This window comes from Protomyctophum bolini (genome assembly GCF_963924005.1).
Source record: "Protomyctophum bolini genome assembly, chromosome: 12".
In the NCBI taxonomy this organism is placed as follows: domain Eukaryota; kingdom Metazoa; phylum Chordata; class Actinopteri; order Myctophiformes; family Myctophidae; genus Protomyctophum; species Protomyctophum bolini.
In genome coordinates, this window is record NC_137873.1 from 37,463,295 (window position 1) to 37,483,067 (window position 19,773).

At 42.7% G+C, this 19,773-nt stretch overlaps 1 protein-coding gene across 3 annotated transcripts in view; it reads left to right on the forward strand.

The window, feature by feature from the left end:
- Window positions 1-18,900, forward strand: part of wls (Wnt ligand secretion mediator) — a 36,166-nt gene extending 17,266 nt beyond the window's left edge. For 2 of the 3 annotated variants that reach the window (XM_080778708.1, XM_080778710.1), the window contains exons 3-12: window positions 3,269-3,393; window positions 4,954-5,115; window positions 5,757-5,893; window positions 9,812-9,980; window positions 11,302-11,399; window positions 12,581-12,644; window positions 13,896-14,039; window positions 14,600-14,683; window positions 15,197-15,365; window positions 17,507-18,900. In XM_080778708.1, coding sequence (XP_080634834.1) covers window positions 3,269-3,393; window positions 4,954-5,115; window positions 5,757-5,893; window positions 9,812-9,980; window positions 11,302-11,399; window positions 12,581-12,644; window positions 13,896-14,039; window positions 14,600-14,683; window positions 15,197-15,365; window positions 17,507-17,616 — 1,262 coding nt within the window. In that variant the 3' untranslated portion in view covers window positions 17,617-18,900. The remainder of the gene's footprint in view (window positions 1-3,268; window positions 3,394-4,953; window positions 5,116-5,756; window positions 5,894-9,811; window positions 9,981-11,301; window positions 11,400-12,580; window positions 12,645-13,895; window positions 14,040-14,599; window positions 14,684-15,196; window positions 15,366-17,506) is intronic. The other variant, XM_080778709.1, reaches the window with a different exon arrangement.
- Window positions 18,901-19,773: the final 873 nt, after the last annotated feature.

Below are 19,773 nucleotides of genomic sequence, written 5' to 3' on the forward strand. Positions count from 1 at the left end.
GATACTGGATACTGTTCTGTACTGCAGTCACATGACCAGTGAGTGAAGCACGCCCCGCACAGTCCTGAAACCGCCTTTGGGCATATCGGCGTGTTCCTATCCAATTAGAATGACTCCCTGGAACACAACGGATGCCGCCAGCATTTTTCAAAATATATCGGCGCTAGAGTGCCAGCAGATGTGGCAGATTTTACTCTGAAAGGTCCCCCCGCCCTTCCCTTCCGTTCCCCACCAAAACCGGGTGTTCCATCCTTACCTCGCGCTGGTCACGCTATCTAGAAGAGTTAATATTCCAAACGAGAGCCATGCTGAAGTCAGAAATGAAGACGGAACATTGCCCATCTGGTCAAAACCACGGAGAGTATCCCTAGATTAGGAGATACGAGACATTCTTTCGGGGGCCGCAAACAAGGAAGTGAACGGCAGCGCGCGTGCGCCAATCAACAAGGAGTATGTATGGTGCAGAAGGAGAAGAGAGGCCAACCAAAAGAGAAAAAAATATATATTTTATCAATAAAAAGAAACGCGTATACAGGTCGTTAGCACCACCACAGTTGTGATATAAGACGTGTATACACGTCCAAGGCAACAATTGTGTTTTAACGGTAAAGGGTACCATCACCCATAATCCATCTCACCCTCGTTTTTTCCCCGCCAACCTCACGCAGACAGAATGAGGTTATAGAAATAAGTTTAGGGTCAGGGCACAGTTTTCCTGGGGTTGAGTTTAGGAATAGAGGTAAGGTTTTGGCCTCGTTTTTACTGAGGTTAAGGTTGGAAATAAGGTTGGGTTTAACCGTTTAAGCATAATTTACTTGGGTTACTTTATGAACACCAGACTGAGCAGTTCCATGGCCTGTATACGCCCCGGAGTGTGTTGGTAAAAAGGGCGACTTTGTTGGTATTCTTAACCCATTCTGAACGGGAACCCATTTTGGTGTTAGCATCATGTCATGCTTTAGCTATTGAAAAATAGCAGACCTACAAGCTCGTAGCGCGCCACTCGGTGGCGCGCTACGAGCTTGTAGATCTGCTATTTTTGAAAAATCGAAGAACGACTGACATTTTTTTAGAATCTGATCTCAGGTCAGAATGGGTTCATCAGACCAGTGTGTGTCCAGTGGAAACCTCGCATGAATCTGATCTCAGGTCAGAATGGGTTAATAACTGCTCCACCCACCTGCCTTGCATCACCCAAAACGCCAAGCATCCCCCTGGCATGGCTCCAGCAATAACACAGCTGTTGAGAAGGCTTTGTTTCCGCGGCGATGGCCGCTGGACTGAGGTGGAATGTTTTTACGCCGTAAGCTGACATTCAGGGGTTCTTGGCAACGTTTACCTCGAAACAGAGAGAGGTGTCGAGGGGAGGGGGGGGGGGTGTCACAGAGACAGACGACTGCCAATAACCGTCTTTCTGTTCCTCTGTGCCTTTTCTCTTCTCTCCCACACGTTTTTTTTTTTGTTTTGTTTGGGTTGTTCAGGCCATTGGGTTCCTTTCTCTTCACTCTAGCTTGTTTCATAACTAGAGAGGGGGACACTTGGCTTTGTAACATGATGTAAAGATGTTGTGTTTTAATGGCTCCTGACTGTGTCCTTTCAGTAGTTTTACCGGGGTGGTCTGTGTTTTACGCAAACTGCAGGCCATGCTTAAGTTTACATTAAATTTACATAACCTAGATTTGGGTCACAGTGGGAGACATCTATAAGATTTTATAATCGTTGAAACTTGAAACCTATGCCCCATCAATTATTCGTATCCAAGACCCGACTTGATTGTTTGGTGAATTTCATAGAAACAATGCAAGTTTAGTTCTTGCATCATTATTCACAGTCATTTTTAAACACTCTACTGACACCTCGCAGTGGGAAGTTTTAATTAGCTGCAGCTGTTTTGACATAACCACTTTCATAGCTTTCAGAGCCTTTGGCTCAAAAGACCATGTGTCTCTGCTTGTCTTTCACCAAGGCCTTATTTTAACCCATCTCAGGATTTATAACACAAATGGCAGTATTATGCTCTGCGGAGTTGACCTGGTGTGAATGAAGAATTTGATTGGTTGTGATTTGGCTGAAAATGTGGCTTTCTTCTTGAGCACTGTCACGTTGGATGAGAGCAGATGGGTCAAAAAGGGACGTTTCTAAAAGTGTGGAGAGGCCATAACGGTCTCTTATTGCTGTTCTAAGAGTGAAGTATGATAACGATAAAAAAAAGGATTGGCTGATTATACTGTATACACGTAGCCACTCTGGACGTCAAAACGTACTGTCAGTTCGCTGCTTTGCTGCTGATCGTTTCTCCCTTGTTGCAACTAGCAAAGTGTGCTCCTCGGAGCACGGGTCTCCCGACAGGCCGCGTTGCCTATACCCAGGTACCCGCAAACGTTGGGTCATCATAGCCGCTTGGAATGGGATCAACATTTAACTTGGAACATCTTGATCGCATGAACCCAGATTATAATGTGTTCTGGTTTTGAGTTTTGGATATAATCTGTAAAGAGCAAAGGCAAAATGTGTTTTTTTCTTTTGTTTTAAGAAAATTATCCAAGGAATTCTAGATACAAATACTTTTGGTTGTATTCAAGAATTATATGGATGTGGAATCGGCGTTGTTAATAGCAGACATCCCACGATGGAGAAATCTATTTCCGGAGTAAAGAATTGTTGTTGTTTTTCCCTGAGGGTAATGCGGTATCACAAATGAGTGAGAAAATACCACCGTTTTAAATGCTATTAAGATTTTATGACGGAACGCTTCTGAACATAATAACTGAAATGACTGAAATCAGTCGTGTGGGTGTGGGTGTGTGTGGATGGATGGTCCGACCGACCGTATCCCAGACTTTTTTCTCTCCTCGCGTGTCTCAGACACAAGGCTGCTGCTGAAGTCACTAGTAGACCCTTCCCACAGCTAATTACATTCATGTATACGTTTAGCTAGATTGACAGTTCAGTGACAAATGATAACTAAACAAGCAGATCCGGTCTGTGTGCTTAATGTGTGCAAATAACGAAGGTGTGGGAAAGTATTTTGAGGCGGGAACCCCTTTTGGTGTTTTTAAGCAGTATGTTATACTTTAGCTATTGAAAAATAGCAGATCTACGAGATCATAGCTATGAACTTGTAGGTCTGCTATTTTAGAAAAATCGTGAAAATGTGCCTCAAATCTTTGAATATATATTCTTTCAGAGTTTGGCATAAATGGGTTAAAAAAGAATCTTATGTACAGTAGTTATTTGTAACACTAATGTTTACCCCTTCCTGGTCCAGAGGATGGAGCGCTGGTCACCATTGACGTGGGTCTGGCCTACAGAGATGACTCGCTGAGCGAATGGACAGAGATGGCTCACTCCAAAGAGCTGAGGAAGCTCAACTGCAACTTCACCACCGCCAAGGTAGGACCATCCTGCTCGACACTCACTCAGCTGTCACCTTTGCACACTGTTTTTTATTAACCCATTCTGACCTGAGATCAGATTCTAAAAATATCTTCTAGATCCTGACAGTTTTCTGAAAAAGCTATGTTTCTATGTCAGTTGTTCTTCGATTTAAAAAAAAATAGCAGACCTCCTGCTGCTATGAGCTTGTAGATCTGCTATTTTTCAATAGCTTAAAGCACAACATAATGCTAACACCAAAAGGGGTTCCTGCACAAAATGGGTTAAAGCAGGAAATGTCGCATCACGATTTTTCTTTTTCCTTAACAGCAATAATCTTATTATTCCTTAAAATAAGCATATAAAATATAGCTAACTTGTCGAATCTCTTAGTTACATCAATATTGTTCTTAGAAAATAGTTTTGTTTGTGCCTAAGTATTAAGATTATAAAGATCGCTTTGGTCATTTTGACTTCCAGGGACTTCCCATCTATTTCCCATGATCGCTGGTGGTTTGACTCAGATATATAGCTGGGGAGCCACAGGCCCAAAATTGGACAGGAATCGGAAGAATTCAGAATCCTGAAAACCCCCTAGTTTGACATTTTGTCACAATTGCCACATGCTACTAAAAGCTTGATGAAATTTGGAAAATGTTGCCTTATATTGGTTGTCTATCTATGGTGTGTTATACAAAAATGGCCATAACTTTTTTTCGCGATGTTTTCGGCAGAGCAGGCCTCTCATTCTGTGGACCTTAATAATGGCCAAGTGAATAGAGAAAACGCAAATAAAAAGTACGGCAGGTTAATCCCCGGCTAATAAGAGAAAACGCTGATGTTACTGCTGTCGAATTATTACACATTTCTGAGAGGGTTTATTTACAGTTGTGACGACACCGAGACAACTCCCTGACAATATCGCTGAGACCGTTTATTTATTTTTGGACCACAATGCTTATATGAGACAATTTTAAAAATGAAACTTCTATGACAGTGCTGACATAATGAAGTGACATTATTCAGGTAGTGTTATAATTTAGCTATTGAAAAATAGCAGATCTACAAGCTCAAAGCGCGCCACCGAGTGGCGCGCTACGAGCTTGTAGGTCTGCTAGTTTTGAAAAGTCGTTAAAATGTGCCTCAAATCTTTCAGAAAATTGTCATGATTTAGAATTATTAATTCATTAATTAATTAATTATTATAATTTTTTTAATTTCGACGTCAGGCCTGAATGGGTTAAGGTGTCTTACTGGTTATTATTATTATTATTATTTTGAGTGACAGTATTAGAGGCTACACACCATACAAAAAACACAGTTCAGTTCACTTTCATTGAACTCGTTTTGAAGTGATGTGAAAAGTAATGATAATCTAAATGTTACCGCCAGAAACTGTATATTCTTGTTTACGAGATTAGCACCAGGACAGACACACACACACACACACACACACACACACACACACACACACACACAGAACCCTGCCTGGAATAGATTACAGTAGTAGAAGGAATAACAATGTTTTGAAAACGTATCAAAAATGCCGTGTGTGTGTGTGTGTGTGTTTTTGTTTAGACCTATGAGAACGAGGGACGGTACTACGAGTGTGATCTGCTGCCTTTCATGGAGGTGGGCAGCGTGGCCCACAAGTATTACCTCCTCAACATCCGCCTGCCCGTCAACGAACGCAAGAAGATCAACGTGGGCATCGGAGAGATCAAGGATATCCGATTGGTCGTAAGTTGCTCATGGCTACATGTTGAGATGGATGTATTTAGAACGGCACCTTTTTTTTTGCTGAGCCTGGGAGTCGATGGGGACGCTTGTTTTTACAGGTTAAGGTTAGGTTTAGGCATAGTTTTTGAGAGGTTATGTTATAACCCCCGCTCTACTAGTAGTAGTAGCCGGCGCTACTACTAGATTCGGAAACGCAGACGTTTTTATTTCCAGGGAGAGAAAAAAAAGGTCTGGGTCCGAGTCCACTTCAATACGGCATACAGTAGCGCAAACGTCGCTCACTCTCTGCTGATTTCTGATTGTCTGCACCTTTGTTAAATTGGTACACACGTACGCACGCACACTCCTCTCTCTCTCTCTCTCTGTCGCTCGAATGAATTAGTCTCATGTCCAGCAGCTGTGCCTAGTTTCTCCCGGCGGATCCTGCCGGGAGCTGCCTATGCCATGTAGGACTCCCACTCTCTGCAAAAAAAAAGTCCCGTATTTGAACATGAAATATTCTTTTATAGTGATTTTGTCTGAATGTTATTTCTCGATCTGCTGTGATTTAGATGAGTTGAATTAAAAACCATCAACTATTCAAAGTGCCGACTGTTTGAAGTGAACATTTGGATGAAATTGGCCGTCTCTCATACTTCCAGGGCATCCACCAGAATGGAGGCTTCACCAAGGTGTGGTTTGCCATGAAGACCTTCCTCACCCCCAGCATCCTCATCATCATGATCTGGTACTGGAGACGTATCACCCTCATGACCAGACCTCCGGTATTACTGGAGAAGTAAGTGCCCTCTCATCTTTACAATGATTAATCACAAACCGGGACAGGATTGAAAGGTTTCCCAAGATTACCCTCCTACACTACAGGTATTCTTTTCATGCTACTTACGGTTAACCACCAAACCACACGTTATTTTTGGTTTGGTTGAAACCCAATCTGGGAAACCATCGGCAAAAAAAAGGAAAAAACTGTGGGGAAAAAAACGGAAGAAAACGTGCCCAAAACCGGGAGGTATAATCTTCCATTACTACCTCGTTGCCGTCGAGTCTCATCTCTCTTTAGAAGCGTTTATATTCCAAATGTGATGCTTGGTTAAGTCCGAAATGAGGACAGGACATTGCCGTTCTGATCCAAACCATGGACCAGCGACGTAGATTCAGAGATAATAGACTAGTTTTGTCGGCCCGTAAACGAGGAAGTGAATGACGTTGCGCATGCACAAAACATGTCCCAGACATCGAGTCTTAAATCCTGAACTTCCCAGACATTGTCATATAATTCCCCAGTCCGGGGGAACAACTGCTTGTTGGGAGCAAAGCTGGCTTGGTGTGGGCTGGCTGAAGCAGTGTGTGTCATGGAATGCTGTGCTGTGGAACGTGAACCTCACATACAGTAGACCCTGCTGTTTGTCTAGCCCCCTACTGTGCTGCGAAGGACGGATCAGTATGAGGCTGCGTTCAGCGCCACGGGAAGGCCTGCCGTAGCATGAAATGCATTACACTACTGTATCTGCTAGCTAGCACTCAACTGACGCATCCTATCGTATACACACACAGCACCACAGCGGACACACACAACCACTCTGTGACTACACACACACACACACCACACACACCCTCACTCTGCCCCGTGCGGCTCTCGCAGCTCGCATTCCCAGATGATCAGCATGCTTTCAGGGATGTGCCATTCGTAACCTATTTGTAGACGGCCAGATGATTCTTTCATGCTGTAAAAAGCATTGGCCACCTTTTACTAGTGTCCTAGTAGTCTATAGAGCCATCGGGATGGGGGAGAGAACTGCTAAAAAACAGATGAGAGTTGGATACGGAATGCTTTTCACAGCCTCTGTCGCCGTTTGCTCCCCTTTGGAAATGGACCACGGCGACATCATTCCTGCTATAAAGCAAGCCGGTGGACTGATTTAGTTACACCGGCGGTTCCCAAACCTTTTTGGGCCGTGCACCAGACAGTCGGAACAATAGCATGATAAAACTAAAGCCTGTACGCTTTTCATGTCGCTCACGCCCTAGAAGGCGCCCGCGCACCACAAGGGGTGCACACACCACAGTTTGGGAACCACTGAAATTACACCATGGTCTCATCTTGAACATCATCACCACGAATGTGTAATGTCCCCGACAACGTCTGTGGTTTAATTTTGTTGCTCGTTAGCAACTGCATGTAAAACATTCAAAATTCTCGAGTGGAGTATTTCTTATTTTTCTATCTTTAAGTCCTCACAATAAGGTAGTAGTACAAGAGCACGCACGCATGCACACATGCATGCGCACGCACGCACAGATATACAGGCCTAAGTTCTCCTGTGTGTTGTCTGTGCTCGGGAACATTCCCTGCATACCAACTCAATGTTGTCTCACTCCGTGCGCTCAGTGCAACATGCCAGAACTATTCTCTTAGAACGCAATCTGTATGTCTGTCTACTTAGAACCTGCTACGCTTCCTGTATGCTTTACCTCTTGTTTGCACTACAAACTTGCGAAACCTAAAAAAAAAAAAAGGAAAAAAAAGCACCTCCTGTACGTCTTTTATTTCTTGTTGCTTGACAACACCGTCCGACCCCCCTCCACACGCACACTGTTACCCACTGTATTTTATGATTAGCCTTTCATCTAGTCCTGGCATGCCGAGACCTGCCACAGACCTTGAGGAGAGAGAGAGAGAGAGAGAGAGAGAGAGAGAGAGAGAGAGAGAGGCCCTGTTCTGTTCTGTCTGTCTCCACGTAGGTTGATTTGTTGTCTAGACTCTCTATAGAGCGTCACAGTCCCACCCCCTTTCAGAACGATGAGTGGCCCAGGAAATGAATCCCAATGCATTTTTCCCATAGGCTTTTCTTAAAGTATTTATTTAAAGACTGTTACGCCGCGGACAAAGCCAACTCGGATCGTGACAAATCATGACAATGAACACAATATTTTGGGCCGATCAAATCATTAGAAAGAAGAAAATAAAGGCAGGAGACAACACTCTTTGTTTTGTTTTGCTTCTTATAAATTATTTGATCGGCCCAAAACATTGTGTTCATTGTCATGATTTGTCACGATCGGAGTTGGCTTTGTCCGCGGCGTAACCGTCTTTAAATAAATACTCGTTCTGAAAGGGGGAGGGACTGCGACGCTCTATAGAGGTTGGAGTGTGTCGGCTGTAAGTAATGAGGTTAGTTAGACAGGTTATTGGGAACAAACTGCGCTATTTGTCTTTACTAGATAATCTAATTAATACATTATAGGCAATGTCCTTTAGGGCCTAAGTGGTCCACTTCCATTAGACACAGATTTAGTTAGCCATATCACAAGCCTGCGAGACAGTGTTGTTTTTGACAGCACATTTTGATTTTGGTTTTAGTCATGGTCTGTTGAATGGCTTTCATTTAGTTTTAGTCACATTTTAGTCACCTGGAATGTTTTAGCGGTAGTCTAGTTTTAGTCGACTAAATGTCGTAAGATTTTAGTCGACTAAATCTGCAGTTAACCTAAAATGTATTTTGGCGGGCCTTGATGCCGTCGTAATGGCTCATTTTACACTTGTTGAAAATAGCCGATCTACAAGCTCGCGACGTGTTAGCTTTTAGATCGGCTATTTTCAGCATGCAACCAAGTGTAAAAAATTAAAATACTGGATCTCTTGTCCACTAGTCCCTTCCTAACATTTTAGTCTAGATTCTATCTGTTGACGAAATTGTCACTACATTTAGCTTAGTTTTAGTCATAATAGCTTCGTTTTAATTTAGTTTCCATTTAGTTTTTGTCAGTGAAAAGAGGTAGTCGACGGGACATTTTTCGTCTGAACGGGCCATGCATGTAATGCGGAGGTCTGCCAATATTTTACCACACTTTGTTTATGAATAACTGTGTATTAATTATTTGATTTGTTAACTCAGCTTTTTGCAGCTTGTTGAGTCATCTATTTTGCTGTGTTGAATAGCTGACACAAACTTGCTGATGCTGCAGTGCTGATAACCACTATTGATTCTGACATGTTTTCACAACTAGAGTTTCAGTCCCGCTACGTGGCCCTCACTCACGCCCCACATTATGGAGATGTCCGTTTTCTGTTTGTCTACGTCGTTGAGCCACCCAGAACCGCGGTAGAACAGTGAAGCTGGCGTCACCTGGTGGTCAAATCTGGGACAGCAACACTTCCACATTTAACACTAATTAAGCCTTGGACGTCCTTTCTAATCAAACCACAGGAGGCCTTGGTCGTGTATACCTATCTTTTGTTTTAGTTGGCCTTTACTTCGGCACGGTACTCCTTGTGTTTCGCGCATGCGCGCTGCCGTTCACCTCCTTGTTTGCGGCTCCAAAATAATAGCTTGTAACTCCTAATCTAGGGAGCTCTCCTTGTTTTTTACCAATGGGACAATGTTCTTCAATGTCTTCATTTCTGACTTCAGCATGCATCTCGTTATACCTCGCATACCGGTTTTGGGTAGGCATAAAATCTTCCATATCTGCTGGCACTCTTGCGCTTTTTTGAAGAAAATCCCGCACTCGGTGTAGGACAATTAGTGAGGACCAATTGTACTAGACCGGACGGACACAACGTACAGAGATTCCTCCGTGTATTTATTGTAAGAAGATGCGATTTGAAAATGGCTAAAGTGCGCCTTTAACAACAGAAACTATCTTTTAGTTGTAACTGAAGAATATATTGTTTTTTGTTTTTGTTTTTCTCCAGAGTGATCTTTGCTCTGGGCATCTCCATGACCTTCATCAACCTCCCGGTGGAGTGGTTCTCTGTGGGTTTTAACTGGACCTGGATGCTTCTGTTTGGAGACATCAGGCAGGGCATCTTCTACTCCATGCTGCTCTCCTTCTGGATCATCTTCTGTGGAGAGCATCTCATGGTACTGTACAATGCCCCCTATGTCGGTGTTTCTCAAACTATTTCATGGACCCCGAAAAATATATGTATTTTCCCGCGGACCCCCATCTGAAAATATGTTGTTCCAGGGACCCTCCCTGAAGCAAATATTTGAGTTAAAAAACGTTCGCTCTGAAAGAATATACATTCAAAGATTTACGCCACATTTTCGCGATTAAAAGCAAATGGCAGACCTACAGGCTCATAGCGCGGCACTTGGTGAGCTTGTAGATCTGCTATTTGTCAATAGCTAAAGTATAACATAATGCTATAAACACAAAGGGGTTCCTGCCCAGAATGGGATAAATCCCATCAGCTATCCGTATTATGAGAATCACACCCGTGTGAAGTGAGAGGCGCTCTTCTCATGAACTCATGAACAACTGAATTTATGTGATTGGTTAGCAAATATTGAGACGTGTGGGGACAGACGTCAGACTTAAGGCACATGTGACATGACCTCATTTCTCCTTTCAGTGAACTGAATTGAACTGAATTCATGTGACGTAAATATTCCCTTCATTGTCAATGGCATTTGATGTTTACGTCATATTTGGAGGCCATTTGACCTAATTTCTGTCAAAAATCGCGCCTGTGTGAAGTGAGGGGCGCTCTTATCATCGTACTGTACATCATCATGACGTAACATGTCGATTTGCTCGGACACATATGACGTAAATTCTCCATTCATCGTCAATGGGAATTTAATATTTGTTACTGTCAACCGCTCGCATGAATGCAGACCAGCCTCTCCTCTTTAGTGAATAAAAATAACGTTTTTGCTACCAAAACAAAGGCGGGTCGTGTCATTAGAAAGCCTACTTTCCTTAGTGGACGCACTCTGAGGCCCCCACCGCACGTATAAACTGTACTTTTTGGCCAAAAGGGGATTTTGTTTCCGCCGGGAAAAAAATACTTTTAGTTACTCCACTGCGCCTTCTACCAATATTGCCCAGAGAATTGCCTCATAGAGAATATTTTTAATGCGACGCATTTGAGCTATGGACCAGAGCTAATATTTGTGTAGGACGAAAATAACCAATTTGCTCAGACACATACGGTATGATGTAAATTCTCCATGCATTGTCGATGGGAATTTAATGTTTGTTTAAGACAAAAATCTACACTATTATCAGAATATAAAATGGAAAAGGAATACATCCCACACACGCCTTAATACAATTGAAACCCCTGCCTTAATAATACATTGAGTTCTTTGTGTGGATGTCGGTATTATAAATGTTTTCTTCAAATATGAATCATTTCTATGAATATTGAGTCTTGTTTGTCATTCCTTCTGTCAGGATCAGACGGAAAGGAACCGTTTCTCAGTGTACTGGAAGCAGGTCGGACCCATAGTCTTCGGCTCCTTCTGCCTCTTCATCTTTGACATGTGTGAGAGGTGAGGCACAGTCATTTAACCACCCATCCATCCAGCTTTGGCCCCAAAACAACACATCAGGGAAACTACTGGCTAGATTGACATGCAATTTAATGTTAAACCTCACTATTGTCTTAACCCATTTAGACCTGAGGACGAATACCTTCTAAAAAAGTTTTCAGAAAAACCCATGTTTCTATGTCGGTCGTTCTCAAACATTTTCATGTCAAGGACCCCCAAAAATATATAAGTAATTGGCCGCCGATCCCCATCTGAAAATATGTTGTTCCAGGGACCCTCCACCCAGAATCAAAGATTTGAGTTAAAAACGTTCGCTCTGAAAGAATATATATTCGAAATCTGTGCCACATTTTCACGATTTCTTTCAAAAATAGCAGACCTACAAGCTCATAGCGCGGCACTCGGTGCTGCACTATGAGCTTGTAGATCTATTTTTCAATAGCTAAACTATAACATAATGCTTAAAACACCAAATGAGGTTCCCGCCCAAAATGCCTCTAGTTTGAGGGCAGTAAACTGGCCACTTGGCTGACAACTACTCCGTGCAGTGTTATGCCTGAGTTTCGTGCTGGCACTAACAAAGTCTCCCAGCAGCTCAGAGATTACCAAGTACTCAGAGCTGAAACCTCCACAAAATAATGATGTGTGAAGTTCATCAAAAATGTCACATCTTACCAACAAAAGAATATATGATGCCCTGCTTATTTGCAGAATCACATAGACTGAATGAATACTAAAATGGAGATATAAAATTCAGTGTAAACTAGCGTAGGCCAGTGTGTGTGTTTTTTTTTGTATCTTTTCATAGTCTGTTTCAGTTGCACCAGTACAACTTCTGTGTATCAAAACTTGTGAACCCTTCAATTACGCTGCCGATAAACATTGCCACCCTCAAACTACAGGAGCCTTTTTTTTTTACCTATTTACGCTATAGACTAGAGCGTCGCAGTCAGGAAATTATTCTCCGTTCATTTTCCTCATAGACATTTCAGAAAGTATTTATTTAAAGACTTTTTGGATATTTCCTCCTGACAGCAGAGATATGGTACATTTGCATACATATGTATACATATAGTTTCATCTCTCCATACTTTATTTATTACAACATGTATTTATTTTTACTGTGAAATTCTCAACTCGGACAACACGCAGAATAATTATTATAATTCTTTTGTCACCAGGGGAGTCCAGCTAACGAACCCCTTCTACAGTATCTGGGCCTCAGATGTGGGAACTGAGCTGGCTGTATCCTTAAGATTCTTTTTTGTAGGGTTTCTCCGCACCTTGCTTGTGTTCGAATACGGTATTTCTTTGACATGGTATCAAAACGTCACACATCCCAACGTGTTATTTTCTTTCCCATTTTCTTATCTGATCAGCTAAATGCCTCAAATGTAAATTATTCCACTTCTAATGAAAAGTGGAATAATTCAGTGATGCCAGATGTGAATACTCCTGGCCTACCCTACTGTGTGCGTGTGCGTGTGCGCGGCATGCCAGGCTGAATAATGCAAAATTCATCAGTGCATCTTTCTTGTAAAAAGAAAATGTGCCAGAAATCTCTCTCTCGTTTTTTCTTTTTTCGTATTTTTTCCCCCCCCTATCCCTCTTTTCTTAACCCTACCGTCTTCCTCTGTCTCTGGGATCCAGGCTGAGCTCTTTGAGTGCTTACATAAGACATTTAGTCACAGTGTCTATAACCAGCGTCATCAAAGCTTTATTAGGTCTGCTAGTTTCTGTGCAGGGCTTCCATTTCATGAACCCTTTGACCCATTTCGACCTGAGAACAGATTCCATGAAATATCTTCTGAATCCTGACGGTTTTCTGAAAAACCCCATGTTTCTCAGTCGTTCTCAAACATGTTCATGTCAAGGACCCACAAACATACAGTATTACAGTATGTAATTGGCCACCGACCCCCAGCTGAAAAGATGTCGTTCCAGGGACAACATATAAGCAAAGATTTGCGTTAAAAACGTTCGCTCTGAAAGCAATGAAGCATACAATATTCAAAGATTTATGCCACATTTTCACGATTTTTCAAAAATGGCAGACCTACAAGCTTGTAAGCGCGGCACTCGGTGCTGCGCTATGAGCTTGTAGATCTGCTAATTTTTCCATAGCTAAAGCATAACAATGCTTTAAAGGAATACAGTAATGCTCTAAATGAATACAGTACAACAACATGAACATAGGCATTGATGTATGCTACTAAATGTAACCAAATAATTTACAGACCACCAAAATGACTAGTCCATATCATGTTATATAATGTAATCATTCGACAAACATGATACACAATCCACATGGTTATATATATTTTTTTTTTAGAATTAGTGGGTTTCTGTAGACTCGACTGACTGGTGCCTTTTATGCATGACAAGTTGAAAAAAAAACATCAAAATTCTTTCATTCGAGCGACGCAACTTGATAATGTCCACGAATCCGCCACGATATAAACCCGTTGGGAATCCTTGAGCCGTGTCGCTATACAGATGGCGTTCATCATCGTGGCGGGGATCTGTGCCTGTCTCTACTTCCTCTTCCTGTGCTTCATGGTGTTCCAAGTGTTCCGGAACATCAGCGGCAAGAGGTCCTCCCTGCCCGCCATGTCCAAGGCCCGACGGCTGCATTACGAGGTGCGCCGTGTTTTGTTTTGTTTGTTTGTGTCCGTTATGTCCGTTTGAGAGACAGGGACGTGCACACATAGACATCAGAGGGGGCTTCAGCAGCGCCCCCCTGCCCCCTTTTGCCACCCGTCTGTAAAACAACATCTCCAGTAGATAAAGAGTGCTGGGTTGCTCCCCGAGAATAGCTTGTAGATCTGCTATATTTTCCCTATTTTGGGCCAAAAGTGCCCTCTTGTGGGATGTCAGCCCCTGCCTCGCTAACACTCTCTGCACGTGCCTGTTGAGAGATACTCCGGATGGGTTTGGACTGTACTGTCTGTAATTATGCTGCATTCACGTGGAATCGTGCAAGCGGTATAGACGGCAAACCGGACTTCGTTTTAGTGGACGGGAGCAGGACGGTAAACTTTTTTTTTTTTTTTTTTTTTTATGAAAAACTGGAAAATGTGTGGCACTCCATCTTTAAGGAAGTGGTTGCACCACTTAAAAACTGTGTTCTGGATAATATGTGTTTGTACATTATAGTTGTTTGTCACTTTGTACCTAACTCATCCCTTTTGTCCCCCAAGGGTCTGATCTTCAGGTTTAAATTCCTAATGCTGGTAACTTTGGCCTGCGCTGCCATGACGGTCATATTCTTCATCATCAGTCAGGTCAGCCTGCTTTATGTTCTCCATTGTCTCTGTCCACCAACCTTTATGTCCTCCATTGTCTCTGTTCTAGATTGTTGTTGTATTGAGAGTTTTTTTTTAATACTGCACCATACCAGTGCAACATATTAATGAGTATAGTATTAAAATGTTATATTTTTTTCATGTCCAATGTATTTGGATTTAGTTCATAAAGTGAACATAACTATAATTGAAGGCATTTGAAAGGCATTTGATATTTTCAGGATTCCAGTTCAAAAACGGCAAAACATTAATTCAGGCGATCTACAAGCTCAAAATGGGTCGCAGTGCGACGCGTTTTGAGCTTGTAGATCTATTGTAGGCTATTCTTTTTGGTACGACAGTAATATGCAATGCGGCCCCTCTGGAGTGAGTGTGGGAAATATAGTGGCCCTCTCCCATCGTCAAAGTTGCCCACCCCCCTGACCTAGTCTTGACAAATGTTGCAGCGTCATACAGTATGTACAGTATGTCGTGTGCTCTGTCCATATGCAGGTGAATGAGGGCCACTGGCACTGGGGGGACCACACCGTCCAGGTGAACAGTGCCTTCTTCACCGGCATCTATGGCATGTGGAACCTCTACGTGTTCGCCATCATGTTCCTCTATGCGCCTTCGCACAAGCGCTACGGAGACGAGCAGTCCAGTGGTCAGTGCATCATTGGTAACTTAAGTATCTTATCTTCTCTCCGTGTGTTGTCTGACGTGATGATCTGTTTGTATTTTGTTATCTTTTTGAGGGTGGCGCTCCTCCTATGCCCAGCTTTGTGTGTCTTTGTGTGTTGTTTTGTTTTGGGTTTTTTTTTACCACAGAACTTGTTTGATTTGTTTGGCTGAGCACGGAATGTGACGATGTATGATGATGAGAGCGCCCCTCACTTCACACAAGTGTGATGATTTTCTTTTTTTTCCTTCTTTTTTTGTAGTGCTGTTTGTTAATTGTTTATTTTGCTTGTTATATTGTTGGCCGCTTTGAACCTGGTGTCCCATTTTGGGCATGTCATATAGGCAAAAACGTGAACAGATTTGCCAAAAAAGGTAGCCAATTTACAAGCTCACGTCGGGTTGTAACAGGCTTGGGTTGTGTGAGAGCGCTTTGTGGGTGTAATGACGGGGACACAAACACAGGTTCTTCTTAAATTCCCCTATAAGTGAACAGGGCAGTTATTGAATCAAATACTGTTCAGGAAAAACAAAAAAAACAAAGTCTCTGTCCCCCTCTGGGGAACAAACGACGTCCTCTGTAGAGAGCTCCTGCTCGCTCTCAGGTCTGAACACACACTCCAAACACTCCTTGATATCAGAATGGGGCCAGGTGTGTGTGCCTCAGCCCAATTATCAGCTTCTTTGTTTTTTATCATGAAAACGTGGTGCAAATCTTTGAATGAATATATGTTCTATTTTTGCTTCTGGGGGGGGGGTGTCCCTGGAACAACATATTTTCAGATGGCGGTCTGTGGCCAAATACAGATAATTCTGGGGGTCCTTGACATGAAAAAGGTTGAGCTACCATACCACTGACATAGAAACACAGGTTTTTCAGAAAACTGTCATGATTTAGAAGAATCTGTTGTCTGGTCTAAATGGGTTAGATTGGCAGTGGTTGGAGCCAACGAGAGGGCTCTATATCGCCATGCCTCTCAGCATGTCCTCTGCGTCATATTGTGATGCTATTTCTGCCATTTCTGAACCAGGGCAATAAGTGGTTAAAGCTTTTAGTGCTTTGTACAAATAGTTTTGGACTATATTATGGATGGAAGCATTTATGATGGATCAGTGCCCCCTGCTGGTGATGCAGGTGGATTCTCTTCGATTCCAAGTTATGGACTGATGTCGGTAGCATCATTATGGTTGGGATACAACGTAACATCTCAGATTTCTTTGTCACACTGCCCACAGCAGTCCCATTTGAAGTTACTGCAGTGTGTGTGTGTGTGTGTGTGTGTGTGTGTGTGTGTGTATGCGTGGGTTCCCAGAGGAAAGGTTTCTAATGGACACCAGGCTTCCTTCTCCATCAGTGAAGATGGAGGAGGGGGGGGGTTATAGTGAGGGAGCAAAAGTAATGAAAAGCATCCATCTCCTGACCTCAGAGAGGGAGAGAGGAAGGGGAGGAGAGAGAGAGGGAGGTTTCTTTGATATGCCAGCCAGAGAGCGCCCGCCTCTATTCTTTCTCTCGGTCTCCCTCTTAACCCCGTTTCTTCGTTTGTTTGTTTTTTCACTCCTGTCCCAGTAGATTTACTTTATCTGGACACCAAGTCTCGGTTCCGTTCCAAGCGGAGCTGTTATTTATCACCATCAGAAGGTCACCTACAATGAAGAAATATACGTTTTAATGACAAATTGTTGTAAACACTGTAGAGCTGTGGTTCCCAAAACCTTTCAGCTGGAGACCCAAAAGAGAGATTAGACGTTTGCCCGGGACTAAAACTAGTGAAAATAGCAGATCTACAAGCTCACAACGCGGCACGAAGCGATGCGTTGTGAGCTTGTAGATCTGCTATTTTCACTAGTACTTAAACATTTGTTTTCTAATTTATGGAATGTCTTAAATTTTTCTTTGATTTGAAATTAATTTACTGAAAAAATTATTGTCATGACAAATATGAATATTTTTTGGGAATGTTTTTTTTGCAAAATATTTTGATATAGCCTACTAATGCTGATTAAACCAAAAAGTAGGAAACTAAAAATAGAGGGACCCACAAGAAGTGTTGCCGCAACCCACAAATGGGTCCCGATCCAGTGTTTGGTAGAAAACAGTGCTGTAGATGATTTATAGTATACCGTATGTGTCTGTCTGTGCAGGAGATAATGGAGCCAACAGTGGAGAGGACATCCAGCTTACGACGACCATCACCCACGTCGACGGACCCACTGAGATCTACAAGATGACTGGCAAAGAAGCCCAGGAGTAGACACTTGAGCCTAATTTACGCTTCGGCGGGAAAAACGTCGGCGTGATATGTTGTTTCCGAGGATAAACGCCACCAATTTCAACTGCAAAAATGATTCCGTTTTTGTCGAGCGACATGTTGTGCTACACTTTATTTTTTATTTTTTAACCGAAGCAGAAATTAGGCATTTATTTGGAGGTTCCTCTGCTTCTATCTACTGCCCCGACTCCCCTGCCCTACACTGTATTCTGGAAAGTCATTTGGCATCAGAGAAGCATATCCGTAGCCCTGCATCAGTATGCTGTGTTCCAATTCCCCAGTTAACCAGTATCTGCTCTAAAGGGACATTCAGACGGCTGCAATGTTTCTCCGCAACGCTCTAAATGCTTAAATGCATGCTCCATCATGCGACGTTGTCACGTGCCGATAATGGTAGTCCTACAATAGTACAAGCTCGTGCCGCGCGCTCTGAGCTCGTCTGTCGCGTTGTACAACGAAGTATAAACGGGTACCGTCTCGTCGCAAATCTTGGGTCTGAACTAGCCTTGAAATACAACTCTGTCGAGTCCAACATGGCTCCTCGAGGTCCTAGTGTCATTTCATGATTTACTATATATTTTTCTTTAAGTTTGATACAGATATGTGGACGATTGGTCTTTGTATATATATATACTGCTCTCTTAAAAGCAATAGGGTCAGGATGTGGAAAAGCTGTTTCTGAATCAGGGAAGCGGTTTGAGAGTAAAGAAATTACCATCTGGTCGTAGTGACAAATGAAGTGCACTGTGTACTTTGAAACCTTTTGTATGACTATCCTATAGGCTCTTAACCTATGTATGAATATCCTCTTGATAAACATACTTTATGTCCCATACGCAGATGGACAAGAAGATTGTTATTTGACAAAATTGTGTTTTCGCTCTCAAGATAACGGTGTTTTCTCCTTTTGCCCTATAATAACTCTGTGTGCTCTCAGCTCTACATTACCACCGGAAGAATATTGGTCTACTATTGGTATTGTCCTGTTTGTCTGTAGTGTGGTTATGGGTTCCTCCTTACATTTTTTGGGAAACTGTACAGACCACCTAGCTATTATAGTGAATGCATACTGTAAGTTCATGTATGTTTCAACATAGATAATCTATTTTTTATAACGTGCTTATTTTCAACTTTATGAAATATTTCACTGTATCACTGTACATGGACAAAAAAAACAAGGAGATTTGAAGTTGACTGTAGTCTATTACACATGGGTGTTAGTTATTTTGTGCTTTTATGGTAATTTAAATAAAACTTTTACTCTATCCTTTTGTTTTCTGGGCTGTTGTTGTTTAATCAACCTTATCCACTTTGTGCCTTGTGGCACATAAGGCCTTCACAGACGGAGCGCTTCCCCTTTTCACAGTCAGCTCTAGCCCCTTTCGGGACCCTCTGTTACCTTTTCTGAATTTTGAACGGCGTTACCGCCGTCCAAAATTCAGAAAAGGTAACCGAGGGTCCCGAAAGGAGCTGAGGGCCGATTCATACTCCTATTTTACCGCTGTAGTGCCGAAATGATTTCGGCTCGTCAGAAATTTTCCGTAGCACCGAAGAGCCGACTTTAGGACGCTATACCCCGTCCGAACCTCAAATGACGTCGCATTGTAGGCTCCACAGAGCCGAACCGACTTTTATTCGGCTCTAAAATAAGAGTATGAATCGGCCCTAATTAGTCAGCTGCTGCAGTCCTCACTTCAGACCCCGGATATCCATCCTGCATCTTTTCTTTCTTTCTCAACGGTACGCCTCCCAGGTGGTCTTTGGTCTTCCTTTTCTTCTTTTCCCTGCTGGTGACCATCGTCATTGCTATGTTGCAGTCGTGGTCCTGTCCGTCGTATGTGTCTAATCTTCCATAGCGGCTTCATCTCAGCTCTTTCAAGCAGGTCTTTAAGTACCGACATGATCTTGACAATGAATGCAGAGTATTCATCGCAGGCATATCTGTCTCCTTTGTTCATTTCCCACGTTTCACATCCATATATAGCAATAGTAGCATCACTATGGCGTCTTGTACAGTTTTAGCTTTGTTCTCCTTGTGATGCTGTTGGAGCTCCAGGTATTTTTTTTAAAGTCTGATGAATGCGCCGCTTGCTTTTGACACACTAGTCTACCGGTCCTCTTCATGATCTTGTCCATTTC